This window comes from Orussus abietinus, unplaced genomic scaffold (genome assembly GCF_000612105.2).
Source record: "Orussus abietinus isolate OABI.00-Male unplaced genomic scaffold, Oabi_2.0 scaffold177, whole genome shotgun sequence".
Taxonomy (NCBI): domain Eukaryota; kingdom Metazoa; phylum Arthropoda; class Insecta; order Hymenoptera; family Orussidae; genus Orussus; species Orussus abietinus.
Window position 1 is genome coordinate 117,343 of NW_019394363.1, and position 12,587 is coordinate 129,929.

Below are 12,587 nucleotides of genomic sequence, written 5' to 3' on the forward strand. Positions count from 1 at the left end.
ATTTCACGGTGGAAATCGCAACAAGTAGGGACTATCAAGTAAAACCGCGTCTCGGGATAAATACGAATTACGGTTAATTGTAGCAATTTACTGAACAGCGGTATATTTGCGCGCGTGGAGGTTCGGTAAAACGCGGGGGAATGGGGCCACTTAACGAGAGAAAATTTTAATTAGTGCGCACAGGTGAAACCCGAAGACGTCCCCGTAATGCGCTCTTCTCCGGGTTTAGATAGCGCGGAAATTTACGATTTTTCGTCGTCCTCGCAGCTGCTCCTTTTTAAACCGGCCTCGCCGGCGCCGATCCGAATCTTCCGGAAAAGCGGCCGTTCCATTCCGGGGTCGAGACCGACGCGGCAAGATCTCGCGGCACGCTAAACTCAGCGTTTACGAAACCTCGGGCTTATAAATACGGAAACGTAACACCTATCGGGGAGAGGCAGTCAATAGGCCGCGAAGCGTTCCACTTTCGGGGGGTCCCGGGAGGACTGGCCGAAGAAGCGCGTTTTCGCTGTACGCCGTGAAGTCGAGAGCGCGAGCGAGAGAGACCGAGCGATGCGGGTAGGCGGTGGTGCGAGGGAGACAGAGAGAGGGAGCTGCGTCGAGCAGGGTACGAGTTCGTGGGCACGATCGGAAGGGACGGCGGGTCGGAAGGGTGGGGAGGGGCAGCCCCCCACCGAGGCGCGCCGAGTCCGTAGTTGGCACACAAGAGGCACGCAACGCGGCCACAGTCGGTGGGGGCCACGCGGCACGGCACGAGTTCCACGAGAGTCGAGCGCGTTCCAGTACTGCCCGGTATATCGAGTCGCGGCGAGACGCGCCCCGAGCTCTCAATTTAAATACCACGAGTGCCGTGGCGCGGGAGATCTGAAATTCGTTCAGATTCGCAATTCAAATTGTCGAACACCTGGTTGCACCGATAACGAACTGCGACCCGAACGTTTCCTGTCCGGTTTTAAGTGAGGCGCAAAGATTCGGATCGAGGTCACGTGGGGTCGGTATTCTCGAATTTTCATAATATCCGTTGCGATCATTTTCAATTCGAACTATCTGACTTTGATCGTATTACTAGGGAGGGCAAATAGGGACTACCTAGTGAACTCTGCCACGTGTTTTCGGAAATATTCCTTGGAGAATAATTCGGACCTTGAACTGCTGGGTAAAAAGTGAACTTCGCCGGACGTTGGTGCGAATTTTGGTAACATACGTCGCATGATTCGCGACTCGAATCACTAGACTTTGGTGACTCGTCGGTGGCGCGCAGGCGCGAAGCCGGCGGGATTTGAATCTCGCGCGCCGCGAACCAAGCGGAGAGCGCGCACGGCCCGACCGGGTCCTCCGCGAGCCGGGAGTGGAATGGTGATCCTGCGCCTCGGCTCGCGCGCCCCGAGGCTCCATCCGGATCTGGATGCCCGTCCTGGAAGGTGGAGTCGCCAGGAAGCGCGGCGCGGACCGCTCCCGTAGGATGCGCATGCGCCTCTGCACCACCTCCAAGGAGTCCTACACGCTGCTCTCCAGAAAACGGTAAATCGATCTTGAGCGCCGTCCGGTTTATCTTCCCCCACGTGGGTCGCGCTACTCGGAATCGCCCGGAAAAACGGCGACCCGTTTCGAGACGCGCTGCCGATCCGGCGAATCGATCGATCAAACGTTATCTTTGTTTCCTCCTTTCGAGGAAGATTTGACGCGGTATACTGAAACGAAAAAAGAAAAAAAAAATAGCGTCGACGTTGCCAGCTATGAAATTAGACCCCGGCTCGAATTTCTAAAGTGTTTATTTTCTTTCTGCGGTTATTTATCGTGTCTTTTTCAGTACTGACGACTGTTTCACAGTTTTTTTTTCTTTCTAGTAACCATTGACACTATTCTTTTTAGTGTAGACAATCTTGAGTTCTAAATCTATTTTAGGTTATTTCAAAACTTGCCGTTTCATACTCTTGAAGTAACGTCGCAGGCAATGATTTAAAAGTTTAGTTTTTTTTATCATCATTTAAAATCAGTAAATCCGGTATAAGTTTCCTGATGTCTTAAAATTTATATCTTACCCAAAAGCGTGTGGTCAAAATTCCTGTCCAGAGATTTAAAAATGATATCCTGTCCAAACGGTTTATGAACTCAGGAGGACTCGAGCGAAGTGACGAGCACTTTATCCGGAGGAATTTTTTGCTCAATTAAGTCGAACCTATCTCGGTCAGATTCAATGTCTTTCGAAGCAGATGATAGAGAGCTCGATGACGTTTTAAAATAAGCGGTTAGTCTGAGGACGCGACTGATTGCCTCTATCACGTGGCAGTTTATACTTTAGTACTTGAAAGGCGACATAAGACTCGCCAGAGTGCGATAACGCTATCGTTACTACCTCGAAATAATCGGTTCTAATGATAGCCACGGATTATCGGTAATTATGGAGAGAGAGAGATAGTTCTTCATCGACGACCGTGGACGTGGGTGGGTGTTCGGGTACGGCTATTTCGGCTGATTTCTGCCACGCGACCGGACCGGACAGGGTCGCAACGGTAGCGGTACTCGCCGGTTTCGGGGTCCGCTCCGGACATCGTTCCCATAAATTAGTAGGACCCAACGATAAATTTCCCCTAGCCCGGGTTTCACGCCAGATAAAATCCGACTCGGTCCTTCTCCGAGACGGACGGCATGTGCCGGGAAGGGAGGGAGGGAGAGGTAGAGGCGCCACGAGCTGCCCCGTTTCATCCGATGCGGAACTGTCCAAGTCGCGAGCCAGAAACAAATCGCCCATTATCATTACCATTAAACGCGTATCTTTATCTTTATCCAAAATCCTACGCAATGGGAGAGAGCTTACACAACTCGCGTTGAAAAATGACGAGAAGAACGTATCGATGATAGGGTACGGAGTAAGCCCAACGTCGAGCCCCTCGATTATAAATTAAACGCGGAGTGCGCAATGCGCGGTACCGCGTGATTCTCGTAAGGGCGATATTCCCGCGGCTGGGCGCGCCAATACGACCCGTACCGCGGGAGGCCCTCCACCTCTCGACCGTCACGAAGCTATCCCATATATATATATATGGATACCATAGCCTATCGATAACGAGGATATCCCGGTATCCCGGCAGCCCGTGACAGGTCCTAATCATGCCTCGCGATATATCTACCGCCGACCGTGGCAACGTAAGGTCTACATTCCCGCGGCCGTGCAAGCGAATATAGACTTTACCGCGCGGCCAGCCCGGGCGACTGCGGTCGCGGGCCTTCGCCAGCCGTAAGGACTGTAATCCTGCGACCGGGCCATCCAATATGAACCTTAGTGCGGGGCGGTGCCGTTAACTCCTCTCGTTAGCGGGGCTCGTATCTCGGCGCACTGTACGCAACGGCGGCGGTAGGCGCGTCGGCGTAGGCGCGACGCATTCTCAATCCGAAGCGCCGCAGCTGTTGCAGTTCCGTCTATCCCGGCTTTTTCTTATCTCGGCCTCTCTTTCTCCTCCCTCTCTCGCGCACGCCCCCTCTCGACCCTTCTCTCTCTCTCTCTCTCTCGCCCGCTCTCGGACGCTTATCGCGCCTGCGTCGGGTATGTTCGCCGCGAGTATGAATCGAGGCACTGTGCCGCCCGAGAGAGAAGTTTCTCCCGGGATTCCTCGGGGACGGGACGGCTCCCTCCGCGAGGAAGTTTGCGCGGTCCCGGCCCTCCCTAGGGAGATCCGCTTACGCGTGCCGCACGCGTGCCCGTGCGTTTACCGACCTTCTGGAATTTTTCACCCATTGGCCCGGGTTAAAATTGTCTTTTAGATCGTTCCTAGAATCTCGTTGCGTTGCTCGAAGGAGTTACGGTAAGCGTGGTACTCCTCCAATTGCAGGAAATTCCTCGCGGTATGATTGCTGATTTTGTTGATTTTATTGTTTTTATTCATTTTATTTTATAAACTTCGAGATTTTCGTCCTATTATTGGGTTGCGCCGTAATGTATGTAGAGGAAGATTAAGTGTTACCGAAGCGACAGTCGTGGTAACCGTAATAGCTATTGCTTGTACTTCCTTTAAAAGCCCTGTACCATCGCCGATACTTAAGGTAATGGCAGGAGGTTCTTAGTCTTAATAAAATAATTGGTAAGCTCTGGGGATCGGTGCTAGGCCGCGATTGAAAAGTGACTTGTGTGCTTCCGTACGACTCTGTGCAATGTTTAGTACCCGCAATGAGGAAGCTGGAATTATTTTAAATGGAATTAAAAGGAACGAAAGGGTTCGGGGAGTGGTGAGAGACGAGGTTGCTATTGCTATTGTTTTACCATATTTCATACCGTTGACAAATTCTGGGTTACTCTACATTGATCTCCATCTTACCCCTTATTTTTAAGGATGAACTTTTTTTACCGGCTAGTGGTGAATAATTTAAATTTCGAATTTTGCCAAGTAAGATTCCGGCAAGTACTCGTAACGCGCATTTAACTCCACTTTCGATTTCGCATGAATTTTGTACGGAACTCCAGATACGCGGATTCGTGGATGCCGATGCATTTAGCATTGTTACGTGTCTTTATCGCAAATCCTAAAACGTTGACAAGGTAACACGAGTACTCGGTTTGAGTCCCATTGGCATGGTTGCGTTACATAAACGTCTCTTTACAGACGATTCTCAGCTGAGAGATTCTCCGGCTTTCGCTTTTCTCACTTATTATCCTCTTTCCGTCATTATCTTGTTTCTCGCGATAGCGCAAGAAGCGCTCGCATTGTGCTCGACGAGGCGATACGTGCTCGAGTACCAAGTCTTCCGAATTTCTCGTAGATGTTCCCCCAAGCTCTGTCGCGCGATTATAATTCGGCCTCGATTAGGCTGTCGCGGCTTCCGGATGCCATTATTTCCCGGTGCATCCTCGTCGTCCACGTCATCCACGTCATTTTCGTCATCCTCGTTATCCTCGTCATTTTCGTCATCCCCGTCATCCTCAACATCCTCGTCGCCAGTGTGTCACCGTCCTGGGAATTCGCTTCCCATTTCGCGAAAGGAGGTCGACCCGCGATTCGATGACGTCTATTCTTTTTCGTGAGTGAACGAGCTCGGCGCGACATGTCGCGGAAATAGTTCAATCAATAGAGTTTCGACTTAATATTATTCATTATTTCAAGCCGGCGTTATTCCGATCGGGACTGCATGTTCGCAAGTGCACTCGAAGGATCTGGGTATGACGGCGGTTATGAATAATTAAAGAGAGACCCGGTACAGAGTCGAAGATTATCGGTTAGGTCGTGTTAACGAGATTAAATCAAGTTCATCCGATGTCGGGCGCATTGAATGATACCTGATATCGGCCGATATCGAGCTACCCGAATTAATGGGGCACCCGTATTCCCATCAAACCCCATGAGTAAACCCGAAACCGACCCGCTGTCATCGGGTATACCTACGCGCTCCCCTTGTTGTGGGAAAGAATTTTAATCAATGGCTCGGGACCGGGAAATATTTTTAAGATTTATTATCACGGCGGAGGAAAACCCTTGTGGAGGAATCGTAAGCATATTTTTTAGCCCCAGGTATGTCTCCTCGGTACGCTTTGAAACACTTGCGTGCACATTTTACCAGAGTGTGCACTTAAGAAAAGAACGAGAAAAGAAATCTTGACTCTGATAACCTACTTCTCGCGTGTCGACGGAGCTGTCGCTGAGGATCGAAATCTTACATTTTTTTTTTTATAAAAGTAATTTTTTAAGTGAAACGTCACGTGAAGTGGACGTCTAAGCTTGCATGTTAAGAAAAGTAACGTGTCGAAAAGTATAACACTTATTATTATTATTTTTTTTTTCAGTTAATTACTATTTACATTTATCCTTGCGTGTCGACATTGTTTTGCTCAAAACAGATAGCACGGAACGCGTGGGGCATTTCATGACAGAGTAATTAGGAATAATTAGTAATTACTAATTGTAACTCTTTTACTCAGAAATTTCACTGCCAATCCGCGTAGTTACGCTCCGATTTTTCTTTTATTTCCACATTGTTTATTTTTTTTTTTAGCGGTTCAGGTTTGATTGTGGTAGTGAAGTTTTCTTGGGTAGAAAGTCAGAATTGGTAGATTACAAGAGAGCATTGCGAATACCATTACCTGGAAATCGTAACGAATAGTCAGCGTCGTACTCAACTAGAGACGATTACCGCGTCAGTCATTATCGCGCTCATTAGTGCGTATTAATGATCGTCAGAAGTCCGATGAGACACCGAGCACTGGCGGTCGCTCTCGATAGCTCGTGATTATGGCGCGCACTTGTGTAATAAAATAAATTGGTCATGAAGGGTGTCCCGAGGTGACTTTTTGCCGCGTGACGATATCGGCATCTTAGAACTTTACGATGCACTCATTTTTTAGGATAGAAGGCTATAGGAAGCATATAGGTAATAAAAAGTGAAGTCGGGATCGCCTCTTACCTCCATACTGAGAAAAATAGTTGGTTGACTCGAAGAAATATGAATTGCATTAACAAAATCCTGGGATTAAATACCTCCAAAGAAATGTCATATTGAGTAAGCGAAATTCGTTCGTCAACATCAATTTTTCTTCTCAATAAAATAATTGTTTCTTGCAATTATATGCGATTCAGGCGAGGATATACATGTATATTTGTTTCGATCAGCTGATCTTTTTTCTCAGGGCAGCATCCCTGCTGCGGTCCATGCACTTGTGCAATAAAATTAATTGGCCATGAAGGGTGTACGGTGTTGACTTTTTACCGCGTGATGGCATCGACGTTTTAGGACTTTACGACGCACCGATTTTGGCGGATGGAAGGCTATGGGAAGCATATAGGTGATAAAATGTCAGTTTGGAGTCACCTATTATCTCTGGGGATGCTGCGGTCCAGGGGATACCGCGCGCTCTCTTTTTAGCCCCGGGGATCGAGGTCTCGTCTCTCTCGTTTCCACGAGACGAAAAGGAAAATTCGAGGGCGTCTCTCGGCGAGCCGAGAGGAAGAGATGTTGACCGTGAGGATGATTAAAAGGAGGCTTTGGCTCTTCTTAGGAAAACCCTCGAGGCGGTCTGCGGTTTCCTATCGCATGATAACGTCCACGGGACGATAAGGGAGTCTGGATGAGCGTCCTCATGTTTGTTTTAATGATCATCTCCGACTTAATCCCTCAATGCCCGGAGGTCTTTCTTTTTAATGTGTTTTGTTACAGCGCTGGTTGAAAAGGAATATACAAATTTACCGGCGCCGTTATTGTACTCGGGTAACAACTAGTTTTATTAAAAAACGCGGGGCCGAAGGTTCGTGAAAGGGGTTCGGCTATTAACGTGTACATGTTCATGTCCGAGGGTTAAATGTACATTTACGTGAAGAAATATGGCGGCGAACATTAAGGGTTCAAGATATGTATTCAACAGGTGGTAGTAACTGTTTTCTGAATACGCAAAGTTTGCTTTTCTTTTTTTTTCTTTTTATAAAAAAAAGGGACCATGTTCTAGGAGGATCTGACTTTGAAGGGAAGGAATTTTTCCGGGGAAGCATTTGTTGTCTTTGAAGATACGGCGTGGATAAGGACGGAGATTAGTGATTTCGAAGAGGAAGTCAGAAATCTGTGCTTGTTTAACAGATAATCCCTTCGCTGGGAGGACTACAAACGTATGAGCATTTTTTGAACCCTCCTTTTACACAATTTCCAAGTTAACGAAATTATATGTTTCAGAGTAAGGTTGCCATATTGTAAATAATCTCATCGTTAAGCTGATTTGAAATTCATTTGGGAAAAATATGGGGTAATGTCTAAGTACGGTCATTAACTAGCCACTAATTGCGAACAAATTGGCGACGGCTTTTAAGTCACTTTTTGTACGAAACTATCTTAAATAGATAGCGGAATCTCGTTACGGCGGGTCGTTGAAATTCCATGGGTTCCTAAGGAAAGCGAATACACGGCTACTTCTTTCCCAAGGACGTCTTCGGGAAACCGGAAACTGGAAACCGAGAACCGGTGGTTCCAATCGCATGGGGTCGAGCGTTGCACCCGGATCGTCCCTTAGTCGGGTGGCAAGGATGCAACGATCAAAATTGCATCGTAGATAGTGGGTAAAGTGCCAACACCGTAAACTCATTTTGGTCAAATTGCCGCCTCTTTATTCGGCAATTTTGAACAACTGTAAGAAATGAATTTCATCGGCAAGCGATACCTGGTCAAAGTATCAATTTGTAGCCCCCTTAAGCTTCTCAGGAAAGGATCGAATCCCTGGAGAGATGGTCCTTGGGACGGAAACCCTCTCACGGTCCTGAAGGATGAAAAAAGGGGGATGAGCTTAGACTGGCGACTTTAAAGAGGGGGTCCTTGGGTGACTCGTTGAAATCGCAACGTTTTTCCGGGCCCGTGGACCCGAGGAAAAACGGAGACGCCGCAGGTCCCCCTTTTCCCGAGGGCATCGACAGGGAACGGGGGTCGGGAAACCGCCGGTTTGGACCGGGACGGATCGAGCATTGAACCCAGCATCTTTTTCTCAGGAGCTTCTGGCAGAGGTGGCAATGATCGCAGGTATCAGGAACGATAAATTTCCTTAACACCAGGCAGAAACGTGCGTTTAAACGTTCACACCCGATGGTTGGGTCTCTACCGAAACTATACAATTGTATCAGTCGGCTAGATTCCTCAAAAATATTCAAATGTCAATATAAAAATTCCATACACTACTTCCAAAAACCTTGAACTTTCTTGCGATGAATCTGCAACGTGAAAAAAAAAATTGCATCACAAGGCAAGATAGCGTCTCCAACAAAAGTCACGGAGCTCTACAGGGCATTTATTTTTCCTTACATGACCAATACTGTCATTAAAAATTAAAACATACTATAGAATTTTTTTACATCTAATAAAGGCTTCATTTTTACTTTTTCTTCCATTCGCGACCGACGTCAATTGTAATCGACGAAGCCATCTGCGAGTTACGTCGAATTATTAAAATGTCTTCAAATATGAAAGATGCCGACTGGCCAAATCTCCCGGCTATAAGTTTCCAGGGAACTGTCAACACTCGCCGAGAGAGTCTGGCATTACGGAATTATTAAGAAGTTTACGATGATCGCGGTGATTAATCACGCGATAAGGATCGCGTTCGACGAGGTTCTTTCGAAAGAACCCTTGTTGACCGGTCATTGAAATCCCGCCGTTCCACCGGTAGCATGACCCCAGGAAAAGCGGACGCGCTGCTCGTCCCCTCTCCTGAGGGCACCGACGGGAGCAGAGAACTGGGAACCGGTGGTTCGAATCACGCCGGGTCGAGCGTTGCACCCAGATCATCCTTGGTCGATGCCGATGCTGATGCTGATGCCGATGTGGTAGCTGCGGTTGATTCTGATGCTGATGTTGATGCTGATGCTGATGCCGATATGGATGCCAATATGAATACTGATGCAGATGCCAATATGGATATCGATGTGATAGACGCGGCTGATGTCGATGCATAGCCGCGGTTAATGCCAATGTCGAAACTATGTCGAGACGACGTCGACGTCGACGTCGAAGCCGATGTCGAAGAGCCCGATGAGACAAGCCACGGCAAACATCGGCCAACAGCTCGCGGGCTTATTGCCCACCGACCCGGGATTACCACGGGAATATGACAGGATTACGGGGGATTACGCGCTTGACGCGAGCGAGCAAGCAAGCAAGCTCACGCGCCGATGTATATACACATTTTCTGCCCACTGTGTGGCTATTCTTTGCCCAAACACGCGAGCAGCCCTACGGGTGTACATTTCAATGTTTTCACGTCTGGCGATCTGTAATCGATTACCCAGGGCGACAAGGCGATTTTCATCCCCGGTGTATTTGCAGCCGAGGTTTCCAATTGGATTTGGTGTTTGTAAGCCGCTGTAATAACCAGGGGAAGGGCGGTTTCACCCCACGCACCCCAATGCAAGAGGAAAAAATCCGCGAAAATCCGCGGGGGAGCTTAGGGGACGCCTTGCGGAAGGTCAGGGTTGCTGAGTCGTGTTTGGGGGGCGGGAAAAACCGCGGTATTTATCATCTATTATAGATATAAGAAGATACTGATGCAGAGTACCGCTGCACGGTTGAAGCTCCAGACGCAAGGGGAGGTAATTAGTGTCGGCCATCTTGTTTTGCTAGCGCGTCCTCCCGGCTTTTAATAAAATATAAATACAATTTCAAGCCCAGGGTACCTGTTGTCGTCATTTGTAATGTCTGTCCTTAAAAACTATGGATAGCGCAATTTTACGATCTTAATTTTTTTTTTTGGCACCCAATTTATCGTTTTTCGAGAAAGACACCGTAAGGACACTTCGCGGGCTGCATGGCGAAACAAGATGGCGACGCAGGCCCCTCGTTTAAAATTTCACTTTATGATGTGATTGGTTCTTCTTATATTCGTGGAGATCGTGAAAGGTATCGATAATAATCGATGCCTAGATTTGAAGGTGGAAAGTGGCAGCGACGGAGCGAATGTAGAGAAAGAAGCCAAGCGAGGGACGAGGCGAAAGTTGGCGCGAAAAATGACGCGAGAGCCGCATGTCGAGGATGGCCGAGAGGTGACGAGGGCGAGAAAGACATCGGCAACGAGAATACTCGAGAGAAAGGCACAGTAAGACACACGAGAGAGTCACGAGAGGCGAAAAGATCGGAGAGGAGAGGAGAGAGATGCGCATTCTGCGCGATCGAGAGGGACACCGGGGTGCAGGAGGGAGATTCCGTCGGAGCTCTCCTTCCAGGCAGGAAACGAGCAATTAAGTGCCAGTTGCGAGTTTATCCCATAAATGAGAGCGGGGACTAAAGGCTCGTGCACACACGTGCCCGGACTACGCGGCTACGATGACCTAAGGGCGATTTTTCGCGAGTGGAACTTTCCGCGATCCGGGGTTCCACATTTAATGAGCGTATAGCTGATCCGCTGGGAGCCAGGCTAGAGAAGCCCCGCGCGGCGCGGGGCTTCTTCTTGAAAAGTTCCACTTTCTTTCACCATCGGTCTCTGGCTCGTTTTTCGAAATAAATGTGAAAATCTGTACGTTTGATGCGAAAATACATTAAACACTGAATAGTGTCTGTGACAATGAGAAAAATATGTAGAAATTTACTGAAGGCGCCGCTTTATGTCGATTTGGGTGGACCTGTTTTTTTTTTCTTAATTAGCAAATTGGAATTTGGAGAAACGTTTCGATGTTTTCTTCCATTTGGTGGAGCTCGGGTGAAAGCTGGATTTATCGCGGGCCCTGTGACGCAGGGAGTAACTAATCGTTTACGTAATTAGCGGTGAAGCGAATTCGAAGAAATTCGGTCCGTGGAACAATCAGAACCTCGATCGCGCGAGGTCTCTTCTCGTCGTATCGGTTGAAAGTGGCTCGTGCTTGAAACGTTCCGCGAAGGATCTTTTTCTCCACTCCTTTCCTTTTTACCCGGCAGATGCACTCAGCACTAATTACTTCTCCGAGTACTTTAAGCGACGTATCGTGGCACTGCACGAGAAAGCAATTATTTATTTTTCCCTCCCTGGGATACGTTTAGATTATAATGGGTTTACTGAATTTTAATTTGATACCTGCTCATCGACGTGGACGTTTTATTTCACCCAACCTGGGAATAAAGTATATTTCCATTGTAGAGGTAAACAATCTGAAATACAGCTTTTGGCAATACAGAGTTATTATTGTTACCCGACATTGAATTTATCTTGACTTATCAGACGTACTTTTCTACCAAGAGTTTCAATAAATATTTTTCCCGAAATTCCCGACATCTTATTAAAATATCAGCCAGTAATCATTTTTCAAGCACGTCACAGAAAACTGCTCTGACCTGGCAGGCTATCTTTACGTCGTAAAAGTGTCAACAGCCTCATTGCCGCAGATCTTCATTACTCGAGGCGTTCATAATAGTTTAATTATTAATCACTTCACGGAGCTTTTATTTATAGCCCCTGAAATGACCCTGCTTGCGATCGTATAATCGTGTATTAAAAATGAGAAAATCCGAGAATACAAGTTTACGAATTTGCTCCCTTTCGAAGCTGCATCTAGAGATTCGGTCCTTGCATCCGGACTCGCAAAGATGATAGAGTACACTTGTAACCAGTACCGAGAGCAAGATCCGGGATGGAGGGAGCACACAAGTCCCATCTTCATTTTCATGATCCGGTAGTAAGGCTCGCCTCGCTCTTGGTTAAATTAATCGTATCGAGGTGAGTAGCCTCGAGTAGGTGAATGAAAAGCACCGCGGTTTAAGTGGTTCGCGTACAGGCTTGAATTACTCATTACGCCGGGGCAAAAACTAGGTCTAATTATTGCCATTGAGTCCCGTCTACGAATTAGTGTCGTCCGTGCTCGTTTACGCTCGTTTATGCCCGGATACGTTCTGCGTATGACGGGGTACTTTCCACCTAGAGACAGTATGACTCTGTTTGGCTCCGTGTTCGCCATTATGATTTGATTCGGCAATTTGCAACTCCAAATTGAATTCATTCGAGTCGCGCTCTGCACTGATAAACTATCTGTTCCGAGAAGATAGACAAACATCAATTGCATTAATTGAGATCTTAAGGGTACGCGTTTTAGATTACTATATTGAAAGGCTGTGTTGAGTATCTTATCGCGGTAATGTGTGTCTTGATTTAGATACCGTCCTTGTCGTCA

The 12,587-nt window shown here is 47.6% G+C and overlaps 1 protein-coding gene across 6 annotated transcripts in view; it reads left to right on the plus strand.

Moving 5' to 3' along the window:
- Window positions 1–12,587, plus strand: part of LOC105700450 (rap1 GTPase-activating protein 1) — an 80,051-nt gene that overhangs the window by 18,828 nt on the left and 48,636 nt on the right. The window contains exon 1 of one of the 6 annotated variants that reach the window (XM_012426301.1): window positions 750–1,521. The exons of the other annotated variants lie outside the window; for them this stretch is intronic. Within the exon in view, the coding sequence (XP_012281724.1) occupies window positions 1,406–1,521 (116 nt within the window). The 5' untranslated portion in view covers window positions 750–1,405. Of the gene's footprint in view, window positions 1–749; window positions 1,522–12,587 lie in introns of those variants that run through there. 6 annotated transcript variants of the gene reach the window in all.